The sequence below is a fragment of the Pseudorasbora parva genome, chromosome 10 (assembly GCF_024679245.1).
Source record: "Pseudorasbora parva isolate DD20220531a chromosome 10, ASM2467924v1, whole genome shotgun sequence".
Taxonomy (NCBI): Eukaryota; Metazoa; Chordata; class Actinopteri; order Cypriniformes; family Gobionidae; genus Pseudorasbora; species Pseudorasbora parva.
This window is the reverse complement of record NC_090181.1, coordinates 6,520,478-6,538,942: the sequence shown is the minus strand read 5'-3', so window position 1 is coordinate 6,538,942 and position 18,465 is coordinate 6,520,478. Positions and strand designations below refer to the sequence as shown.

The following is an 18,465-nucleotide window of genomic DNA, read 5'->3' as shown; positions in this document are numbered from 1 at the left end:
CTTTGTGGCTGTAGTTCCCAGTTGCCCAATGTTTGTAGAAGCGTCTGTATACCTAGGTGCTTGATTTTTCACACCTGTGGCCATGATTGGAACATCTGAATTCAATGAGTTGGAGGGGTGTCCCAATACTTTTGGCAATATATTGTAAGTCAAATTTACCATCACACCCTCAACCTTTGCATGAGAAATCCTGATATCTTTCTTAATGTACTCTGTATCTGTACATACACCAGAGCTTGCAAAGAAATGTACAAAAAGTACATTGAGTGGCATTTTTGTTGGACTATAACATTTGCTGTGAGAATTACTTGATCTGTTCCACCTGTAAAAAAAGACCACAAAAAAACAATTGCAACACAGTAAAGGTCATCCCTCACTGTGCAGTATGTCAAACCTTCAGCGCTGATGGGCTTAAGCAGCAGGACATTGTGATAGAGTTCTTCTCTCCTATCAATCAAGGTCACAGAGGACAGAACCACCACACTGAATAATTGAACATTGACAAATGGTCTGATGAATCTTACTTTTTGCTTTGACATGCAGATGGCAGGATCGCAGTCTGCCATAAACAGCAGCAATCTATTGATCTATCTTGGCAAATGTCTCGGGAATGTGTTTCTCTCATAAATTAGGCCCATTAAAAACATTTGAGCTAGTGTGAATGTCATGGCATAGCAAAGCTTTTACAGTGACCACATGAGTCCTTTCATGGCCACAGTCCACCCATTTTCAAAAGGATACTAATTCAGCATGTCACAAATCATCTCAAGCTGTTTCCATAAATATGAGTCCAATGCACTGAGCGTTCCCCTGAATTTACGGTATTGAGTAAACATGGAGCAGATGGCTGTCCATGGTCACATTGTGGTATTTCCTGACCAATTCCTAACATCATCCTAATCCACCATGACAAGCGATTAGATATGTTGAAAGCTTAGTTTTATTTCTGCAGCGTAACCGTGGGAAGCCGCACCAATCATGAATTCTCATTGGTCCAATTTTCACGTTCAGTGTAAACAGCTTGTGACTTTAAACATCACATCATGCTGGGTTAGTGCATGATTCTTGACAAATAAGATTTAAAGTGGACCCAGGAGAAAAAGGGGGAGAGGTGACCTTTTACAAGATAAAATGGTCTTTAACTGGTGATATGAATTTAAACGACTTGCTGCAAAAACTTATTTTCAAATATTATAATTTGATTATGTAAGTGCACAAAGAGGATCTTTACCAAACAAATGATATATAGAAGATGCTGACACATAAGTATGTAGCCAACACACTGCCTAAACCGGTGGGTTCATTTTTCTCAGCTCAGATCCTAATGCAAGCATTTTTTTATTTGTTAAATTCTTGGTGTTTTAGAACACTTCCAACTTTGTAATGGACTTGATGGGAACTACTGGGGATCTACTAAAACTCTTCTTTTTTTTTTTTGGTTGCATTTATTGCATTCAAAATTGCATACCGAGTGAGTTTTATATTTAACGAGTAATGAACTTTGCAACTGTAAAAATGTACATTCTACAAAGTATGTATAAAAATGTATAGTATCAGGGGCGTGGGACTGGGGGGATAAAGGGTACTGAGTAACCAGGGCCCAAGGCAGGGAAGTCCGTTTTCTATACATACACATACATGGTACGGGGGCCCAGCAAGATGGTTTGTACCCAGGGCCCAAAATTTGGTGCTACGCCCCTGTATAGTATGAATCAAATCTGGACATACTCTAGTGTGGGTGAGGGTGATGTAGAACAATAATTGATTTTAAAATATTAGAACTTTTTATTGTTATCAGCTGACAATTTCGACAAACATTATTTGTGCATTACATTTACTAAATCAGAATTTCTGCTAAAATATATGTAAAGGTCACATGGCATGATTTTTATTTTTTATTTTTATTATTTTATAAAGTTTCCTGAAGTGTACTTATATTGTTAGTATGGTTTTTACATCAAAAAAAGTCACACTTTAGAAATACGAGGCTTTTTTTTCTATACTGATATTAGCCCTCTGGCTGGAATGCTCTGTTTTAAGGGGCGTGTCTGCTGTGAGACTTCAGTGAAAACACCCACTGTTGTGATTGGCTGACACCTTTGCATTTGAAATGAGAATAGGTGCGGAGGGGGCGTGGCTTAGTTAGGTGCAGGCAGCAGCAGCAGCACTCACTGCCAGTCCAGAGACGGAGCTGGGGAAAGATTGCTGAGGAAGTGTTATTGTACCGAGTTGTTGAGTGCGAGTTTATTTTGTTTGTATCTGAGAGCTCTGAATAGACACGAGTGAACTTTGCAATATTATTTCTCTCACAAAATGCTTTCACCACAACTAACAACAAACACGACATCGTCATCAATACAGTAAGGCCCCGATCGATCACACAGAACACGTTTTTGCAGCGAGAGGCGCCTTTTTTGAATGGATTTCGGTTGTCAGAGAGTGTTATGCGCGCTGCTTATGCGCCCTGGGCGCCTCGCGTTTTTGAAGGAACACTCCGAGCACATGAAGTTGAAAAAAGGTCTGCGCGGAAAAGCGCCCCACGTCATCGCGTGTATTTTCTTTTGTCCAATCAAATGAATGGAGAGGCGGGTCTTCAGTTGTGTTGACCGTTACATTGATTTGACTGACAGTACAGGTGATCTGGGGGTTGCCTAGAAACATTAAAAAAAAAACGCAGAGCACTGCTCTTTTCTGAATGAAAAAACGCTTACCAAAAAAGGCAATGCAGTGCGCCTCGCGTTTTCGAACCTTAAAACTGCGTTCTGTGTGATCGGGGCCTAAGAGCTTCTGTTGTAACGGCAGTTTGGGCAAGTGTGCACTTCAGATAAACGTGTGATTGACAGATCTGAACATTATAAACAGTGTTCTTTGATCGCTCTCTGTAGTTTAATCAAATAAATAACAGATTTGTTTTTTCGTGAAGTTGATGGTTTTAGTCACTGGCTTGATTCACTGATGCATCAAGACAGCCAGCACCGGGACTTACAGTATTAAACGATTTAGAAAGAAAGTCTGTGTGAATTTCAATGTTTAGCTACACTTCAGAAATCATAGCCTAGAAATCTAGACGCACCCTAGCAGCAGCAAATCTAATCTGCCGAGAGTGTCGTCTAGCTACTCTTAATATACTTCTGAGCTGTAAAAACCAAACTCTGGTCGGGCCAATCACATTGTGTATAGAGTCGGCGGGCGGAGCTTAACATGACGGCAGAGTTGCGCTTGCGCTACTAAACACAGAAACTGGCGAACAGCGGTCTTTCAAATCAGCTTTGACCGCGATTTTGGAAGACTTGGAGTTAAGCTTTTCTCTGAGAAAAGAACGGCACTGAAGTCATTCTTAAAAAGGGAAGATGTGTTCGGAGTTTTGCCGACCGGATACGGCAAAAGTTGAATATGCCAACGAGCTCTGCTTCACCTTCGTTGCTCTGGTTGGTTGTAGCGCTATCCAACTAAATGCAGAGGGAGTTTGAAAGACAACCGTTTATCCCGCCCCTCAGATTGAGCTGTCAATAGTGAGTTTCCAGACCAAACAGTTAGATGTGTGTTTGGCTTGTCAGGCTACAGAAATCACTGATCCCAGATCAGGCATTAATGAACACTGTTACTCACTGTTTGTGGCGGTGCTGTCGAATTCATACTGTAAAGCCTGTGCTGACGTCGCGACTGATAAACTGAATCCATTCTCTACTAATTCTCTGGGCGGGGAAAGCAAAGGAAGGGGAGGAAACCTTTCCTGATGATGTCATAACAGGAGAATTCAGGATCAGCTCGTCTGCGCTGTCATTTTCTCAAAGGTAGAGAAAGACAGCCAGAACTTGTGTCTGATCAAAACTCATATTAATGTTGAAAAACCTCATAAAATGAAGTTTTCATGCCATGGGACATTTAAATTCACACAATATACACCAACACACAGCTAAGCAGATAATATACAGACAGTACAAAACATCCCTGTGGATACAGGCTGAATGTGCAATTAGACCTCACCTTCCATTGGAAATGTTATAACCCTTATAATATTTCTTTTTTCTTTTTTTGACTATGTTGCCATTTTTTACCATCATGTATTCTGAATTTACTTTTCAGGATTGCTGATATCATAAACAACATCCTCCCATGAATTTCCTCATTAGTGCAAAATGATGTGATTCTTAAAGAATCATTTATCTGTAATTCTTGCATTTATAATGACTGTAAACTCATCCTAGGCTTTAATTAAGAATTTAGAAAGCAAACAAATAATTTAAACTTAACTTAATTTAAAACAACTCAATTCAAATAATTGTCTTTAAAAAAATATGACAAACAACAATTTAATGCTAATTTATTATCAGTTATTTTCAGTCTCTTCTCATTAAACATTTTATTATCTAAAAAGAACTCAAAAAGGACCATTTGAAAAGGTCAAAGAACCCAATCAATTACTCTCCCTCATGTCAAACCTTGACTTTCTTTCATCTTTGGAACTAAAATTAAATTGAGTTTTTCTGCCCTTTCATTGACCGTTACACAACAATTTGATGCTTTAGAAAGTTCATAAAAAGATCTTAGGCCAAATCCATATTAATTGAGCAGTTTAGTCCAAATTTCTACAGAGACACGATTGCTTTAGAAATCTGCTTTATATGACAGATTGAATTTAGACTTTTATTCACATATTAACATTGATCAGCAAATGGAAGCTCAAGCACGTTCAGTTGATGTGTGAGAACCAATGAGGTTCATTCTCGTGTTACGCATCACGTTTGAGCTTTAGCGAGAACCAATGAGGTTCATTCTCGTGTTACGCAGCACGTTTGAGCTCCAGCGAGAACCAATGAGGTTCATTCTCGTGTTACGCATCACGTTTGAGCTTCAGCGAGAACCAATGAGGTTCATTCTTGTGTTACGCAGCACGTTTGAGCTTCAGCGAGAACCAATGAGGTTCATTCTCGTGTTACTCAACACTTTGAGCTCCAGCGAGAACCAATGAGGTTCATTCTTGTGTTACGCAGCACGTTTGAGCTTCAGCGAGAACCAATGAGGTTCATTCTCGTGTTACGCATCACGTTTGAGCTTTAGCGAGAACCAATGAGGTTCATTCTCGTGTTACGCAGCACGTTTGAGCTTCAGCGCGAACCAATGAGGTTCATTCTCGTGTTACGCAGCACGTTTGTGCTTCAGCGAGAACCAATGAGTTTTGTTTTCGCTCGTAAAGCAGGTTTAGTTAAGCTTCTGTTTATGTCCGCTTTATGTTCCTAAATTACAAATGAAATCTCTTCATCACATAAAGCGATCAAGTCTCTTTAGACAATTTGGACTACATTAAAATCATATGGATTAGTTTTACAATCTCTTTATGAACTTTTAGAGGCGTCAAAGTGGTAGTTGCATAGCTGTCAATGGAGGGACAAGCTTTCAGTAAGAAAACAAAAGTCTAACTTTTTTTCCTAATGACATGAGGGTGATAAATGAATGACAGTTTTCATTTGTGGGTAAACGAACCCTTTAAAAACATCCCAAACAAAAACGCATCCATAAAACGCATCCCTTCTGATTTGGGTTTAAACTACTAGTGGCAGCTTAATCTATTCCTCATTGTTTGGTCTGATTATCATTGTTGACTAACTTCACAAAACTGACTTAAGTTTCTATTAGGGATCTCTCAGTCAAGAGTACTTCTTCATTTCAGGCAAAACAAAAACCTGATGAAGCATGTCAGCTGCAACAACTGCTGCATCATCTGTGGAACAATCAAGTTTTGATTCTCTGAGCTGATTAGATCTTGGATTATGATAATATATTAAAGTGCTTATTTCATAACTGCTCTCGCATCAAGATGAAAGATTACGAGATTACGAACGTGCAAGTGCCATGTTCTGAAGGGACTCACACCTGCTGACAAGAGTAGACAAATTAAGCTATGCTTCATTCTGAGATAACTTCTGAAGGGATTTGAGGAGCTGATATTCTCACAATTACTGATGTTATTAAATTGTCTGAACTTCTTAAATCCTGCTATTCAAGTCATTGTCATCGCCCACAGACTTTTATTAAAGTGCTCCGATATTGCTACTGTTTACTTAATCCGACGCATCTGAATTCAAACCTCCAGGTAAAATTAAAACCTCAGACTTCAAATATAATATATCCTCCCAAACATAATATTTAGTTAGTTCACAAAATGCAGTAAACAGTTTATCAGCAGTGAACGTCTGAGTCTTAGTGCAGTTAGAAAGTTGGCTGAAATGTCAAGACAAATCCATGGAAACCGAAAGCCAGATGGGTGTAGAGATGAGAAGCCCACGTTTCAGTGTGTGGCAGTCTCAGCTGCTTTCATCCACCAGCTTGGCTCCATTGATACCACGGTACGTGACCCTGCTGGGTCGCACCAGAACCCCATGGCCAGGTCGGCAGCTGAAGTAGCGTCGGTTGCCCACAGAACCGTCATTTTTTCCTTTCGGGCTTCGCAGCTCGAGGCCGAGCCAGAGGCCAGGGGCAAAGTCAGCTGTGCCAATGTAGCGGATGGTGCCCATCTCATTGGCACTAATTAGCAAGACCTGCATGCCCAGGTGGAGTTTGACAGCGCCATCCGAGCCAGAGGAACTGGTGGTGCCACCCACTCGGTTAGGCCCTGGGCCAGCGCTGCTGTGTGCCCTTGATGTACCCCTGCCAGCGCTGACTGAGCTCCAGCGTCGACGCAAATTACTGGAACGGTTCCTGAAAAACAACAAAGAGCTTTTGAGAATGGGATACAAGGGACTAATTAATGCTACAATGAAATTTCAGCAAATGAAACCATTAAGGCAAAAAAATATTTTCGGTTTCGGTCAAAACTCTTGCAGGGCTGAAATCATTGACTGCCACTAGTGGTAGAGCAACAGTAGATTTTACAGATCACGATACCAAGGCTAAAACACGGTGGCCGATGGCCGATAAATCAATCGATAGTTTTTCAAATTGAAGTGGAAATGTTTTAAATGGAACAGAACTGAACCATTAAAATGTATTGTACTTTTTGACTATAAATTTGACTATATTAATTATACAATGATCATTCGTGTTAGTTCATAGTGCATTAACTCAAAATGTAAAAATGTATTAGTAAATGTTGAAATTAAAAATGAATACTTTTAGTTAAAGCTACAAATGAAATCATATTGTAAAGTGTTATTATTTCATATAAATCCAAACAGTCATGCTAACAATCGTGACATTAAACATTTGGGTTGGGCTTGCGTGTGTTTGTGTCACGTGTTTTTGTTTTAACCACAAGATATACTACTAATGTTAGCACCCTCTCAACCTGGATGACAAATACACTGCTATTCTCCAATAATCCAGCATCAAGCCAGCAAATTAATTACTTCATAATGATCTGAAAACTTGTACGGTATTGTACTGTATATATTGTCTGGCTATCACCAGATCAAGCTCAATTTTGGTTTGGAGAGTCTGCTCTGTATTTTCTACTTCACAAGAGGTGTGATCAACTGGCATATTTCAAATGACTCTGTACACAAATAGATAGTCCTTCAACCAATCAGAATACGAGGCTTGATCAACGGGCAGCGACCCATCATTTCTCTATTTGTCATTGTGTTAAACCTGCCAATAGCGTGTCAGGTGGATAAGCCAGTCTGTGATTGGTTGCTGCAAAAGTGTAACAGCAGCAGTACAAATCAATGTACGGGTTTCCAGACTGAGCTGCAGGACGAAATCAAATCGCTGGCAGATTAGGCTGGGTTTACATACCGCAATTGTATGTTTTAAATCCGTCAAACTCTCGCGTGTCAAGACAAACGCCACGAGGTGTCCGTAATAGACTTTGTTTAGCCTCTAGAGGTTGCACTCATATTGAATAAATACAGCAGACCCTTCTCAGACACTCCAGCAACAGATGCAACCTGGAAGAACCACCATGATGGATTCCTGCCGATAACCGATTGTTCCAGCATTTGGCACCGATTAACAAAAAGTGATAATTCGAAACCAACATTTTTCCATCATGAGCACCAAGGTTCACTGTAGCCCCTTTCACACTGCAATTCCGGCAAATACACGGATAATGCGACCCGGTATTTGTTCCCGGGCCGCTAGATTTGGTCCATTCACACTGCCAGCGAAATACCGTAATAGGTGCACACAACCCATAACGGTCCCGGAACGAATTGACACTTGACATCCGGATGTGACGTATAACGGCGAGCGATCTCAGCTTCAGCGCGGATAGTAAGGAGCTCCGTGGTCTCAACTTGTGTCCAGTTTGCGCACATTTCTGCTTGTTTAATTTTAGTTTCTTTTGTATACGAACACTCTCTGCGTTTAAAACACCGACTAGCTCTTCTGGCACTGCAGGGTTGTATTATTGAAAAAACAAGCTCTAGGAGTCGCACGATAACTACGTACACGTTGCGGCATTAGTTTCGGCTTTTGTTCACACAGTGCTCGTCCGGGGTCGAACCCCGCAATGTTACTAGGTCCCCGACCCGGGTTCAATTCGGTAATTAATTCCGGGACGTGGTTGCTTTCACACAGAAGGCGACCCGGCAATGTTCCGGGAATATTGCGGGTCCGACGTGCAGTGTGTAAGGGGCTTGTGTGAAACACATTGACTAACCACCAGCCACAACTCCTGGAGAAAAATTATTTACGTGTAAAGGGTACGGTCATATTCACATTATTCCCACCTGCTTGCTTGACCTTTGCGACTTGGTTCTTTCTGCGTGGCAATGGCTGAGGAAGTGCTGAGAGTGCGTCGGATTCCTTATTAAAACAAACACAAACAACCACTGAAAAACGACCAAATATCTGAAAAATGACAGTTTTATATGAAAAAAGGGAATGTCTAAACTGTCTTCAGTCTTAAAATTTGACAGAGGAGAAAGAATCAGACAGCAGACAAGCAGAATGGCTCACCTGTGAAGGAATAGTTCATCCGAGACGAGGACAGCTCTGACAGACAGTCCACTGAGCCATGAATCCTGCTAGTTAAAACAAAGTGAATGTTCAGTATTACTTGTTCCACTGCACTTTTACAACTGATACTCTGCCAGAAAACTGTCAAGAAACATTATTTTACCCTTGCGTATACTCTGTTAGCTGTCAAACAATAAATTTATTACTTGAAAATAGTGACAGTCACATGGGTTTATTTTGACAAATGCTTGTCAAAATTGTCACAAACAATTTGACATGTAAATGTGTAGCAGGAACAAAATCACAAACCTTTACACGTTAGGATGGGGGGGGGGGGGGGTGATTCTCCAATGGACAGGTAGAAACTATTTGAAATGAATATCTTGTGAAGTCAACATGAAATGGTACTCAAAACTCATTTTACTTCCATAATTTGATGCATTTCAGATGGAAATAGTCTGACTGGATTGGGAGGTGCGGTCGTTTCATACCAGAATGGAGGCGGACTTAAATACGAGTTGGCAGTAAAGGCTGGAGAGGATTTGTCTTCAACAATTTACTGCAAACACCCTCTTTTGAGGAGGCATTTTTAAGAGGATGTGGATGCTGAAGTTAAAGTTAACTACCATAACTACTCCAGAATGTTCGTCATTAAAATTTCTTGAAATTAAACTAACATTCAAAGTGCCATTATAAAAGTCCCAACCAATATTTGAAGAGCTTCAAAACGTATAATTACGGACCATACAGTCAATTATTATAAATAAAGTGTTTATTAGACTACAGATCATCTCAGCATATCTGAATAGTTATGGTTCTTATTAAATGTACCTTTATTTGCTATTATTCCTGTAGTATTTGTTAACCAACATTAACACTTGACACGGCATTAGAAACACTGCATTGACAACAACAAAAACTACAATAGCGTTACAATAAGTATTCGGCTGCAGGTTAACATTATGTTCTCTTCTCCACTGACAAAGTTTTTACTATGGATTAACATTCACACCAAGGACTAATACTAGTAATAGTCATAGTATTAATAATAGTATTCTAATACTTTGAGAATACAAAGATTAAATACTGTACCAGTACCATAATCTCTCTTTTGTTTCACCGATGTGACGGAACCGATCGTGGAGGAGCGGAAAAAGGGACACACGCTAGTCTTTCTGTCGTAGTATTGGTTGTCGTTCACTATGACAAACTACACAAGATGGAACGAACGATTCTTGCGTCCCGACGGCCATTGTTGTTTACGAATCACCCTATGTTGAGTGGATCGCACCAAAATCGGGCAGATATCGTTTGAACCCTGCACTACTAAACCCTTCATGCCATGCATATCACCATGGAACACAAATCATTTTGGGGGGATAAATAATCCATATATTGCAAGTTGAAGCTTCAAAATCCACACTAAACAAACACGATGCTAATCCATATGACCCAAAGTGGATGAATCAATGTCTATGTTTAAAATAGATCTGAAAAGTTTAAAATATCAGTTTTTTTTCCCTCACACATGCTTCAGAAGACATTGATGGGGTCAATCCTGTTCATTTTGCGTGGTTTTTGATGAGTCAAACTGACAAGTTCCATCCACTTGCATTATACGGACTCACAGAGATGAACTGTTTTTCTAAACAATTTTCTTTGTGTTCCACAGAAGAAAGTAAGTAATCTGGGACGATAGCATGATGATGAGTAAATGATGACCAAATTTTAATTTGTGGGTGAAGAATAATTTCTTAAAAAAAAAAGAAAAATGCATTAAGTAATAAATAGTGGCTATTTCAATTTGAAAAGCCTCTGACAAAATGAAAGGAAGCGGTTCGGTTCTCTCAGCCGGCGTGACTGTGGCTGCCCCGAGGGTTAATTAAGAAGACAGAACGAAAGAAAGCTTCTAGAACAATATGCTTATCAGTCACTCAGACGCTTTACAAAAATACAATGAGAAAGAAAGAGAGGAATATGGCATAGGTGAACGGTTCTGAATTAAGAATATATGATTCATGACAGACGGAGCAGATACGAACATTGATCATTTGCTGAACAACCAGCAGGTGAATAAAAGCTGTAATAGGTAGAGAGGTACAAATGGAGGGCAGACCGCTGTCGATGGAAAGTATTAGAGTGGTAATGGAAGACGTAAATCGAATACAAAGAAAAAAAAGGCTGGATATTTAATCAAAAGAAAGTAGAAAGGAAGTTGTTCCTTTCCCACTATCAGCCTGCCAAATTAAGTTCAAGTTCAAAGTTTATTATAACCCCAAAGGGCGATTTTTGCCGCATTTTACATTCATGGAACACTGGATGAGCGAATCTGCAAGAATAGCCCTGGCTTTCTTCAAGACAAACCTTGCAAAGCTATTTGATAACCGGGTCTTTTTGATGTCAATAATATTACTACCCAGGTTGACAATGCCATTCTATGGGTTTCAATGTTTAACATTTATATTACCATACTAACAGCATATAGAAAATCAAAGTGCAATATATAATATAATCTCAAAATCAGCTTTATAGTACATGGTTTGACATTAACTTTTTTGCTCAGCATTTACAATGGCTAGTGGTTTTCCAAAGTTACTAGACACCCAGCATTTTCACTGGCCACAGTTTTGACATTGATAACATGGGGAGAAACTGTCAATTAGATATTTGGCAGCAAGTATATTAGGCTGCTATCACTTTAAGACCTAATGCATGGACCCATTATAGTGTTTTATAAAGCCAATATATTTGGCTTTATGTGCACAGGCAAAATCTGCAGGAATAAGTAAAATATGAGCAATCCCGCGCTGAAATTCAAGCGATGTAACACCAGCAATATCTATCCGGCTAGTAGGAGGGACTGCATTACACGCCACTGCTGAAATACAGCTGCATTTAGCAGGTTAGTGGGTGTTAATGTCAAGCCCTGGCCATAAGAGTCCTTCTAAAGACAACGTAACCATTGCTGGCCTTTTTGCATACTGCTTAAACATGAGTATTGAAACACAACTTATCATCAATGAATACTTAAAAAGGTCAAATATTAAATATATTTTGCTTTTGCATGCAAACCACGCGACCCCAATGCTAGATTGGGTGGATGCCAGGGCATTTCTATGGAAATTTCTAAAGCTTCTGACCCCTCCTTCAAATACTATTGAATTTTTCGCAGATTTTATGTCTGCCAGAATTCTAATTGCCAAAAAGTATGCCAAAACAATCCAGCAATTTGATACCAGCCCGGTAAATGTCTTTTGAGGACAAGGGCAGGGCAGTTACTTTCTGTGGGGGCCATTGCGTCCCTCATGCAGAAACGACTTACAAATGTCGATGCACAATCTTATTAATGCTTCTGTACAGAAAGGTCGAAATCTCTGCCTAACAATCAAAGACACAGTCGGCTAGAAATAATCACGCTAAAAGTCAGCAAGATACCAGAAATAAGACTCAGTTAAGACGTGGTTATGGCTGCAAATTCTCTACGGTACACTTGCCTCTGAACTCGTGAGGGTGGGGCGAAGACTCCGTGTTTAGGAGGACAGCTGAAGTATCGTACTCCTCCAACTGATCCGTCATTCTTTCCGCTCGGCTTGTCCAACTCAATCCCCAACCAAAATCCTGTCAGGGACGCAGACGCAGACGCACACACAAACACACACACACACACACAATGAATGAGTACACGCTTTCTGAGAAATGTAGCGATTCTCTCGCAGACCTGAGCTTGGTAAACAATCTTCAATCTGTCATTTCTCAGTACAGCTCGAGCCTAAACAAACGAATACCAAATCCTGCGATTTCAGTAAAGCCAGTTATTCCTTCCAAAAGCTTTATAATGCAAGGACAAACAAACAGTTGCTTTTTAGTAAACAAAGCACAAAGCACAGGGTGAGCATTATTCTATGAATGTATGAATAGCAGATGAAAAGGGCACATTGAGAGGAAGATGGATTTCACCTTAGGGTACTCCATCAATGAAATAGCAAGGATAAGACCCAGGTTCTTTGAAAGAAAAAAAAAATGAATAGAAAGTCATTACTGTCTTGTTGAAGTGAGGGCACTTAAGTTCAGTTCACTTGCAAAAGCAAAATGTAAGACAGCTGCTTGCTTAGAGCACATTAGCAAATGTTCAAGAGGCTTTAGACATCATTCAACAAGTCCAAAGGCTCCATAAGCGACTATCGACTCCTGGCATGTGTTCATTTGAAAAAGTTGTCAAGCTTCATGCTGCATGCGTTTCATCGTTGAAGTGGAACAAACTTAGTAGGGGTTGCAAGTTCTTACACAGCAATAGGTCTCATTCTTTCTGAAATATAGCTGACATGTGATCATTTAATTTGGTAAGATGATATTCATTTTCAGTTTAATGCTGGGCACTTACAAGTCTTAAATAGCCTCCTCATCTGTCAAAAAAATACAAAATGGTCCCCAGAAAAAAACTTTTCAGTTATCTCTGCTAAAATAAATAAATTGTAAACTGTCAGGCTGAGACTGTGTACCATTTTTTTTCCCATTAATCATTAAAGGTGGGGTAAGTGCTTTCTGTTATCCGTTGTTATTTCAAATCACCAAAACAAACACGCTCCTACCCCCCAAAACAGTCTTGGCCCTATTTTGATAGCTCCGCCCTACACATACGTAACCCAGGCAGCGATTATGGTAGAATCTGTGTCACTAATCCAGGTCGAATATTCAATGAAAAAATTAATATCCATCACAAAACACAAACCGTTCTCATGAACAACTCATTAGTACACGCTCGATAGTCCAACTAATGCCATATTACAATTATGACCTGATAAGGGTTAGATCATGAAACGAGGAAACAAACATATATTAGGAGTATAGTATCATACTTGTCGAACACATTTTGTTAGCTGACGCTTGAAACACACAGTGAGGAGATTTAGATGCTCCATAAGGTGTGGAAATGAATGGGTCTTTATCATCGCTGAAGTGAGGGACAATACGATCGCAAATGGACAAAAAAGCGAACGACACACGAGCATATTAAAGCAAAAGCAGCATATATAAGTTCTCGGCTAATGTCCTTCACGTGTGTCATGTGTTTTGAATAATCACGTGCACTGAGCGTGCTCTTCTTACCATCATTAGTAGACACACCCCTTACCTCTATTTTGTAAAATGGTTTTGAAATAACACTTACCCCACCTTTAAAGCTGGGGTCACTTTACATATTTCATTGGGTTTTGAAACCTCATAACTCCACCCACCTATAATCCTGAATTTAGTGCCATATGCAGTTTGGAACATCTATGCGTGTTTGCAGTAAATAAAGAACTGTTATCTGAAAAAGTACATTGTTTTCTTAACTCAAGAAATACTAATATATGCCTGATCTGTATGTATACATGTATGTGAATCTCCTTTGGAGGGATATATCCTTTAAGATGCTTGAAGTACTGTAAGTTGTGTGATTGGGCTTCCATTGATTTGTTCAGTACATCCCACATATGCTCAAACAAATTCCAGCTTATTCAGTCACCAGAAACTGGAACTTCAAACAGGACTGTGTTCTATGGTCAAATGAAACTAAACAAAAAAAAGCACCAGATGGTTTTGATGCAAACAGGGTTCGTTGTTCACAGTTAAATATACTGCTAGATCTAGATTAATGCTGTGGATTTTTTTTTTTTTTTTTTTGCTGGAGGTCCTGAACATCTTGTTCAGAAACATGATGTCATGGATTTGTAGCAAATACCAAGAGATGAGATAAAAATAAAATAAAAATCTAAACCTGACAGCCTCTGCTAGAAATCTTATAAAGGGACATGGCTGGATCTCCCATTAGAACAATGATGCTAAACAAACATTTAAAAAAATCAACACAAAAATGGGTCACTGAGCACAAAATGAAGCTTCTGCCATAGCCATCCCAGTCCCCTGACCTGGAAATCTAAAGGATCTGGAGAGATCCTGTGTGGGAGAGTGCTCTCTGATCTCTTGCCAAGTGTTCTTCAAACTCATCAGGCATTATAGGAGAAGACTGTTAGACTGTCAGAGCTGTTATCTTGGCAAAAGGAGGATGCAAAAATATTGAATAAAAGGGTGCCATTAACTGTGGCCATTATTGAAGAAGAAGAAAAAATGTAAAGCACAATTCCTTACACCACTGCTCATTTTGAATATGCACTCACAGCGTCTGTTGCGGTCTTGTGGCTGTCTGAGTAGAAACGAAAGCTGATGCGTTCTGTATATTTTTCCATCATCTCTGGTCATGTTCATATGTAAATTGTGCAAGCTTGTTTTGTCCATTAGATTGAAATGATTGGACAAGCCCATGCATTTACCCACCCATAGACCCTCTCCTCGAAGAAATCAGGACAGAGTGGTTTAAAGGTGGACAAAAGAGACGGATTAAAACACCAGGTGTAAACGGGAATGTGTCTCCATCACGTGTGTCATCCACACCATCCCGGAAGAGAGTTTTCTTCAGTGCTGTGACGTCTTTCCAAGTGAAACTGAATATTGAAGAGGGCAGGGATTGACTTCTGCACTCCTCCTCTCCATATCTCGCTCATAGCAGACTAACGGTTGGAGGGGAGTGGTTAAGCATTTTAAAGCGTAAGCTATCTGTGGCAAGGGGGGCGTGGTTCAGCGAGGTCTGCAGCGGGAGAGAGAGCCGCGGGACGAGCGGTAAGTGAGTGGGTTGGACGCAGATTAATAACACCTGTCTCTTGTTCCAGTAATGAGCGCGGAGAGGGTATAAAACCTCGGTGGAACCAGAGACCAGGGGGAGAGAGAGAGACGGACGGTTGATGCACAAACCCCAGAGACCGAGAAACCGGAACCCGGAAGTGCCGACCCGGAAGTGATCGTTGTGATATTGAGAGAGAGAAACTATACACTACTGAGTGTGTTTTGACAGTGAATGAGAATAAATAAAGAAAGCATCAACCGTCCAGCCGACCCCCGTGTCCTCTTCCTTCCTCATATTAACGAACTTTGCTACACTATCAAACTCACACAATCTGAGAAGGAACGCCGTTTCCAGACAGGAGGTCACTTTTCAGATTTTGGTTAAAGATTACCGCGGCAAACTTTTTTTCTTCTTCTGTGTATTAACTTGCACGGATGAATTGTTCACTCTAAGACCTTTAATATGTGCTAACAAAGTAAATAAGGTCGATTTTGATTTCATGAGGACTTTAATACCAGGTGTAAGGAGGATTATTTTCACAGGCTTATTTGTTCATATTTACCAAGGGAGCTAATAATTTTGGCCAAGACTGCATAATGTACCCTATTTTATTATATGCTGTCCCTTCTGTGCATATAATTGAACATTAGCCAATATAATATGTGCTGTGGTAAGCTATCCCATAATTCTCTCCAAATCTGTTTTTAGCTTTTCCAATTGATTCTGATGAAATTACTGTGCTACACTAAAGTGCTCTCCACAAAAAGAGTCAGATCTGAGTTCATCAGCATTCAGTGGTCATTAATTAGCAGACTACAGCGGGTGTTTTTTTAGGCTTTTTATGGCAATAGTTTAGCTACTCTTGTTTTCCAAACCATGAGCCAGTAGCATTGGGGAACAAATATTCAATCACATTATAACAGATAAAATGTATTGAATGAAAAAACTTTAGATAAAAATAAAAACACAAGCCACAACAGTTAATAGTGCGACACGTCAGCTCATGTGCACAATGGCACATTGGCTTATTCAATAAAATACAAAATCAATGATGAAAATCTATCCTTCAAAAAATTAACAGTATTGAGTTGTTCTCCCTGCTTTAAGTATTAAACCCATGCGTCTCAACTGTTCATAGTCCACAGTGCTCGCTCGTAAAGTCATAACGTACCTTGAGGAACCACTGAACCTGAATCTTGATTTTATTTGGTTCAACATACAACTGAGTCAGCATTCACAATCATGGACAATATCCAATAAACTTTGCTCTCAGTTCACCAATCTTTCTGAATCTCTTCTCTATTTAGACATTAAACACTCTGAATTTAGATCTCCTGACTTTAATAATAAAGAAGGTTGTACGTTATTTTAAGGGTGCACTTGTTACAGTGTAATTATGCACTGAGTAATATATAAAACAACATGCATTTACTTTTTGTGTTTGATTTTAACACGCAGCTTACAATAAAAATGCTACAATCCAATCATTACTTTTGTTCGGCACCCCTCAAGTTTTCTTGTATATAATCTTAGCCCTAAAAGGGAGTAGCTTAAGATTCTTGGAACACAATGAGTGGCCTAGAAATTCTTCAAAATATCCATTGTACTGCAGTAAATACAGTGACCAACTTCACAGTGCTGAAGAACTGCTGAGTTCACCTGAACACCAGGTCCATTAAGCGGTAACCTTTATACGGTATACATTTACAAACTGCTGCATTCAACTTAAAGACCTAGCAGCAGGTCTAGCACACATAAAGTCCCAGCAGAATGACAGGTAAAGTGTGCAATAAGTGAATTTGAGTGGCTGGGCTTTTACTCATTTATAAAATATTTCTTTCTCCATTGTGCGATATTAGACGTCTTGGAACATTTATGCTGCTACTGAAATATGGCTTTAATTCTTCCAGAGGTTACATAAAGGAGAGGGATCCAAGTACATTGGCAAAGGAGTAGCCATTGAATATCTCTAAATGTGCAATTAACCCCGGCCCGTAGCGCACTTCCCCGAGTTATCGCACACTGCAGGAGGTTGTTAGAAAAGCAATAGTGTCATACCTGGAGCAAAACTGGTCTTCCCGTAAAACCGGACAATCCCTGTCCTTTGTCCCACCACCAAAACACGCTCCCCTAAATGCACCTCAGAGCTCTCATATGCTGTGCTGCTGGCTGAAGGGGTCCTGCTGTGAGCAATTCCTGATGGGGGAAAAAAGTATCTTAAAGGGGACCTATTATGCCCTTTTTCATAAGATGTAATATAAGTTTATGGTGTCCCCAGAATGTGTCTGTGATGTTTCAGCTCAAAATACACCCCAGATAAATTAATAAAGCGTGCCAAATTTGCCACTATTTGGGCGTGAGCCAAAACTCGTTTTTTTTGCGTGTCCCTTTAAACTGCAAATGAGCTGCTGCTCCCCGCCCTTTTTCCAGAAGAGGGCCGAGCCTTCACAGCTCTTTAGATACTCCAGCAACAACAAAACTGGAGCCTTATATGTTCGAACCGGAGTTGGACACTAATGGACAGACTCAGAAAATATTTTATTTTAGAATGCAACAGGACGTAGTTGCTGTGGAGTTAAGTTGATTTAACTCCTCGACTAGCAATGTATTGTCATGTTTGTTTCTGAAAGATTTTTAGATTAACATCAATCTCGTTTGTGAAGCAGTCTGGCGTAAAATGATTTGGGCAAATATATAAACCTTTAACAACTTCCTTCGGGACATTTCCTTCATAAATAAAATCCAACCATGGTCTTCTCAGTGGCTCAGATTTTGGGAGTCTATGTTCAGTGGCACATTCAATAAAAACACTTGTAATGTTTTTGTTTTTTTGGCACAGAGATTGTATAACACCAGCTGCTACAGTGAGAAAACAGAAATGGCAGACCGTGGCTCACTCACATTAG

General features: G+C 39.8%; 1 protein-coding gene across 4 annotated transcripts in view; it reads right to left on the bottom strand.

Annotated features, from left to right (window-relative positions):
- Positions 1-6,006: 6,006 nt before the first annotated feature.
- The window catches only part of zgc:103755 (uncharacterized protein LOC449988 homolog), a 77,662-nt gene continuing 65,203 nt past the window's right edge, over positions 6,007-18,465 (bottom strand). Inside the window, exons 11-15 of one of the 4 annotated variants that reach the window (XM_067454967.1) lie at positions 17,618-17,755; positions 12,393-12,516; positions 8,899-8,966; positions 8,670-8,745; positions 6,007-6,699 (exon numbers count right to left, since the gene is read on the bottom strand). In XM_067454967.1, coding sequence (XP_067311068.1) covers positions 6,306-6,699; positions 8,670-8,745; positions 8,899-8,966; positions 12,393-12,516; positions 17,618-17,755 — 800 coding nt within the window. In that variant the 3' untranslated portion in view covers positions 6,007-6,305. The remainder of the gene's footprint in view (positions 6,700-8,669; positions 8,746-8,898; positions 8,967-12,392; positions 12,517-17,617; positions 17,756-18,465) is intronic. The other 3 variants (XM_067454968.1, XM_067454969.1, XM_067454970.1) reach the window with 3 other exon arrangements.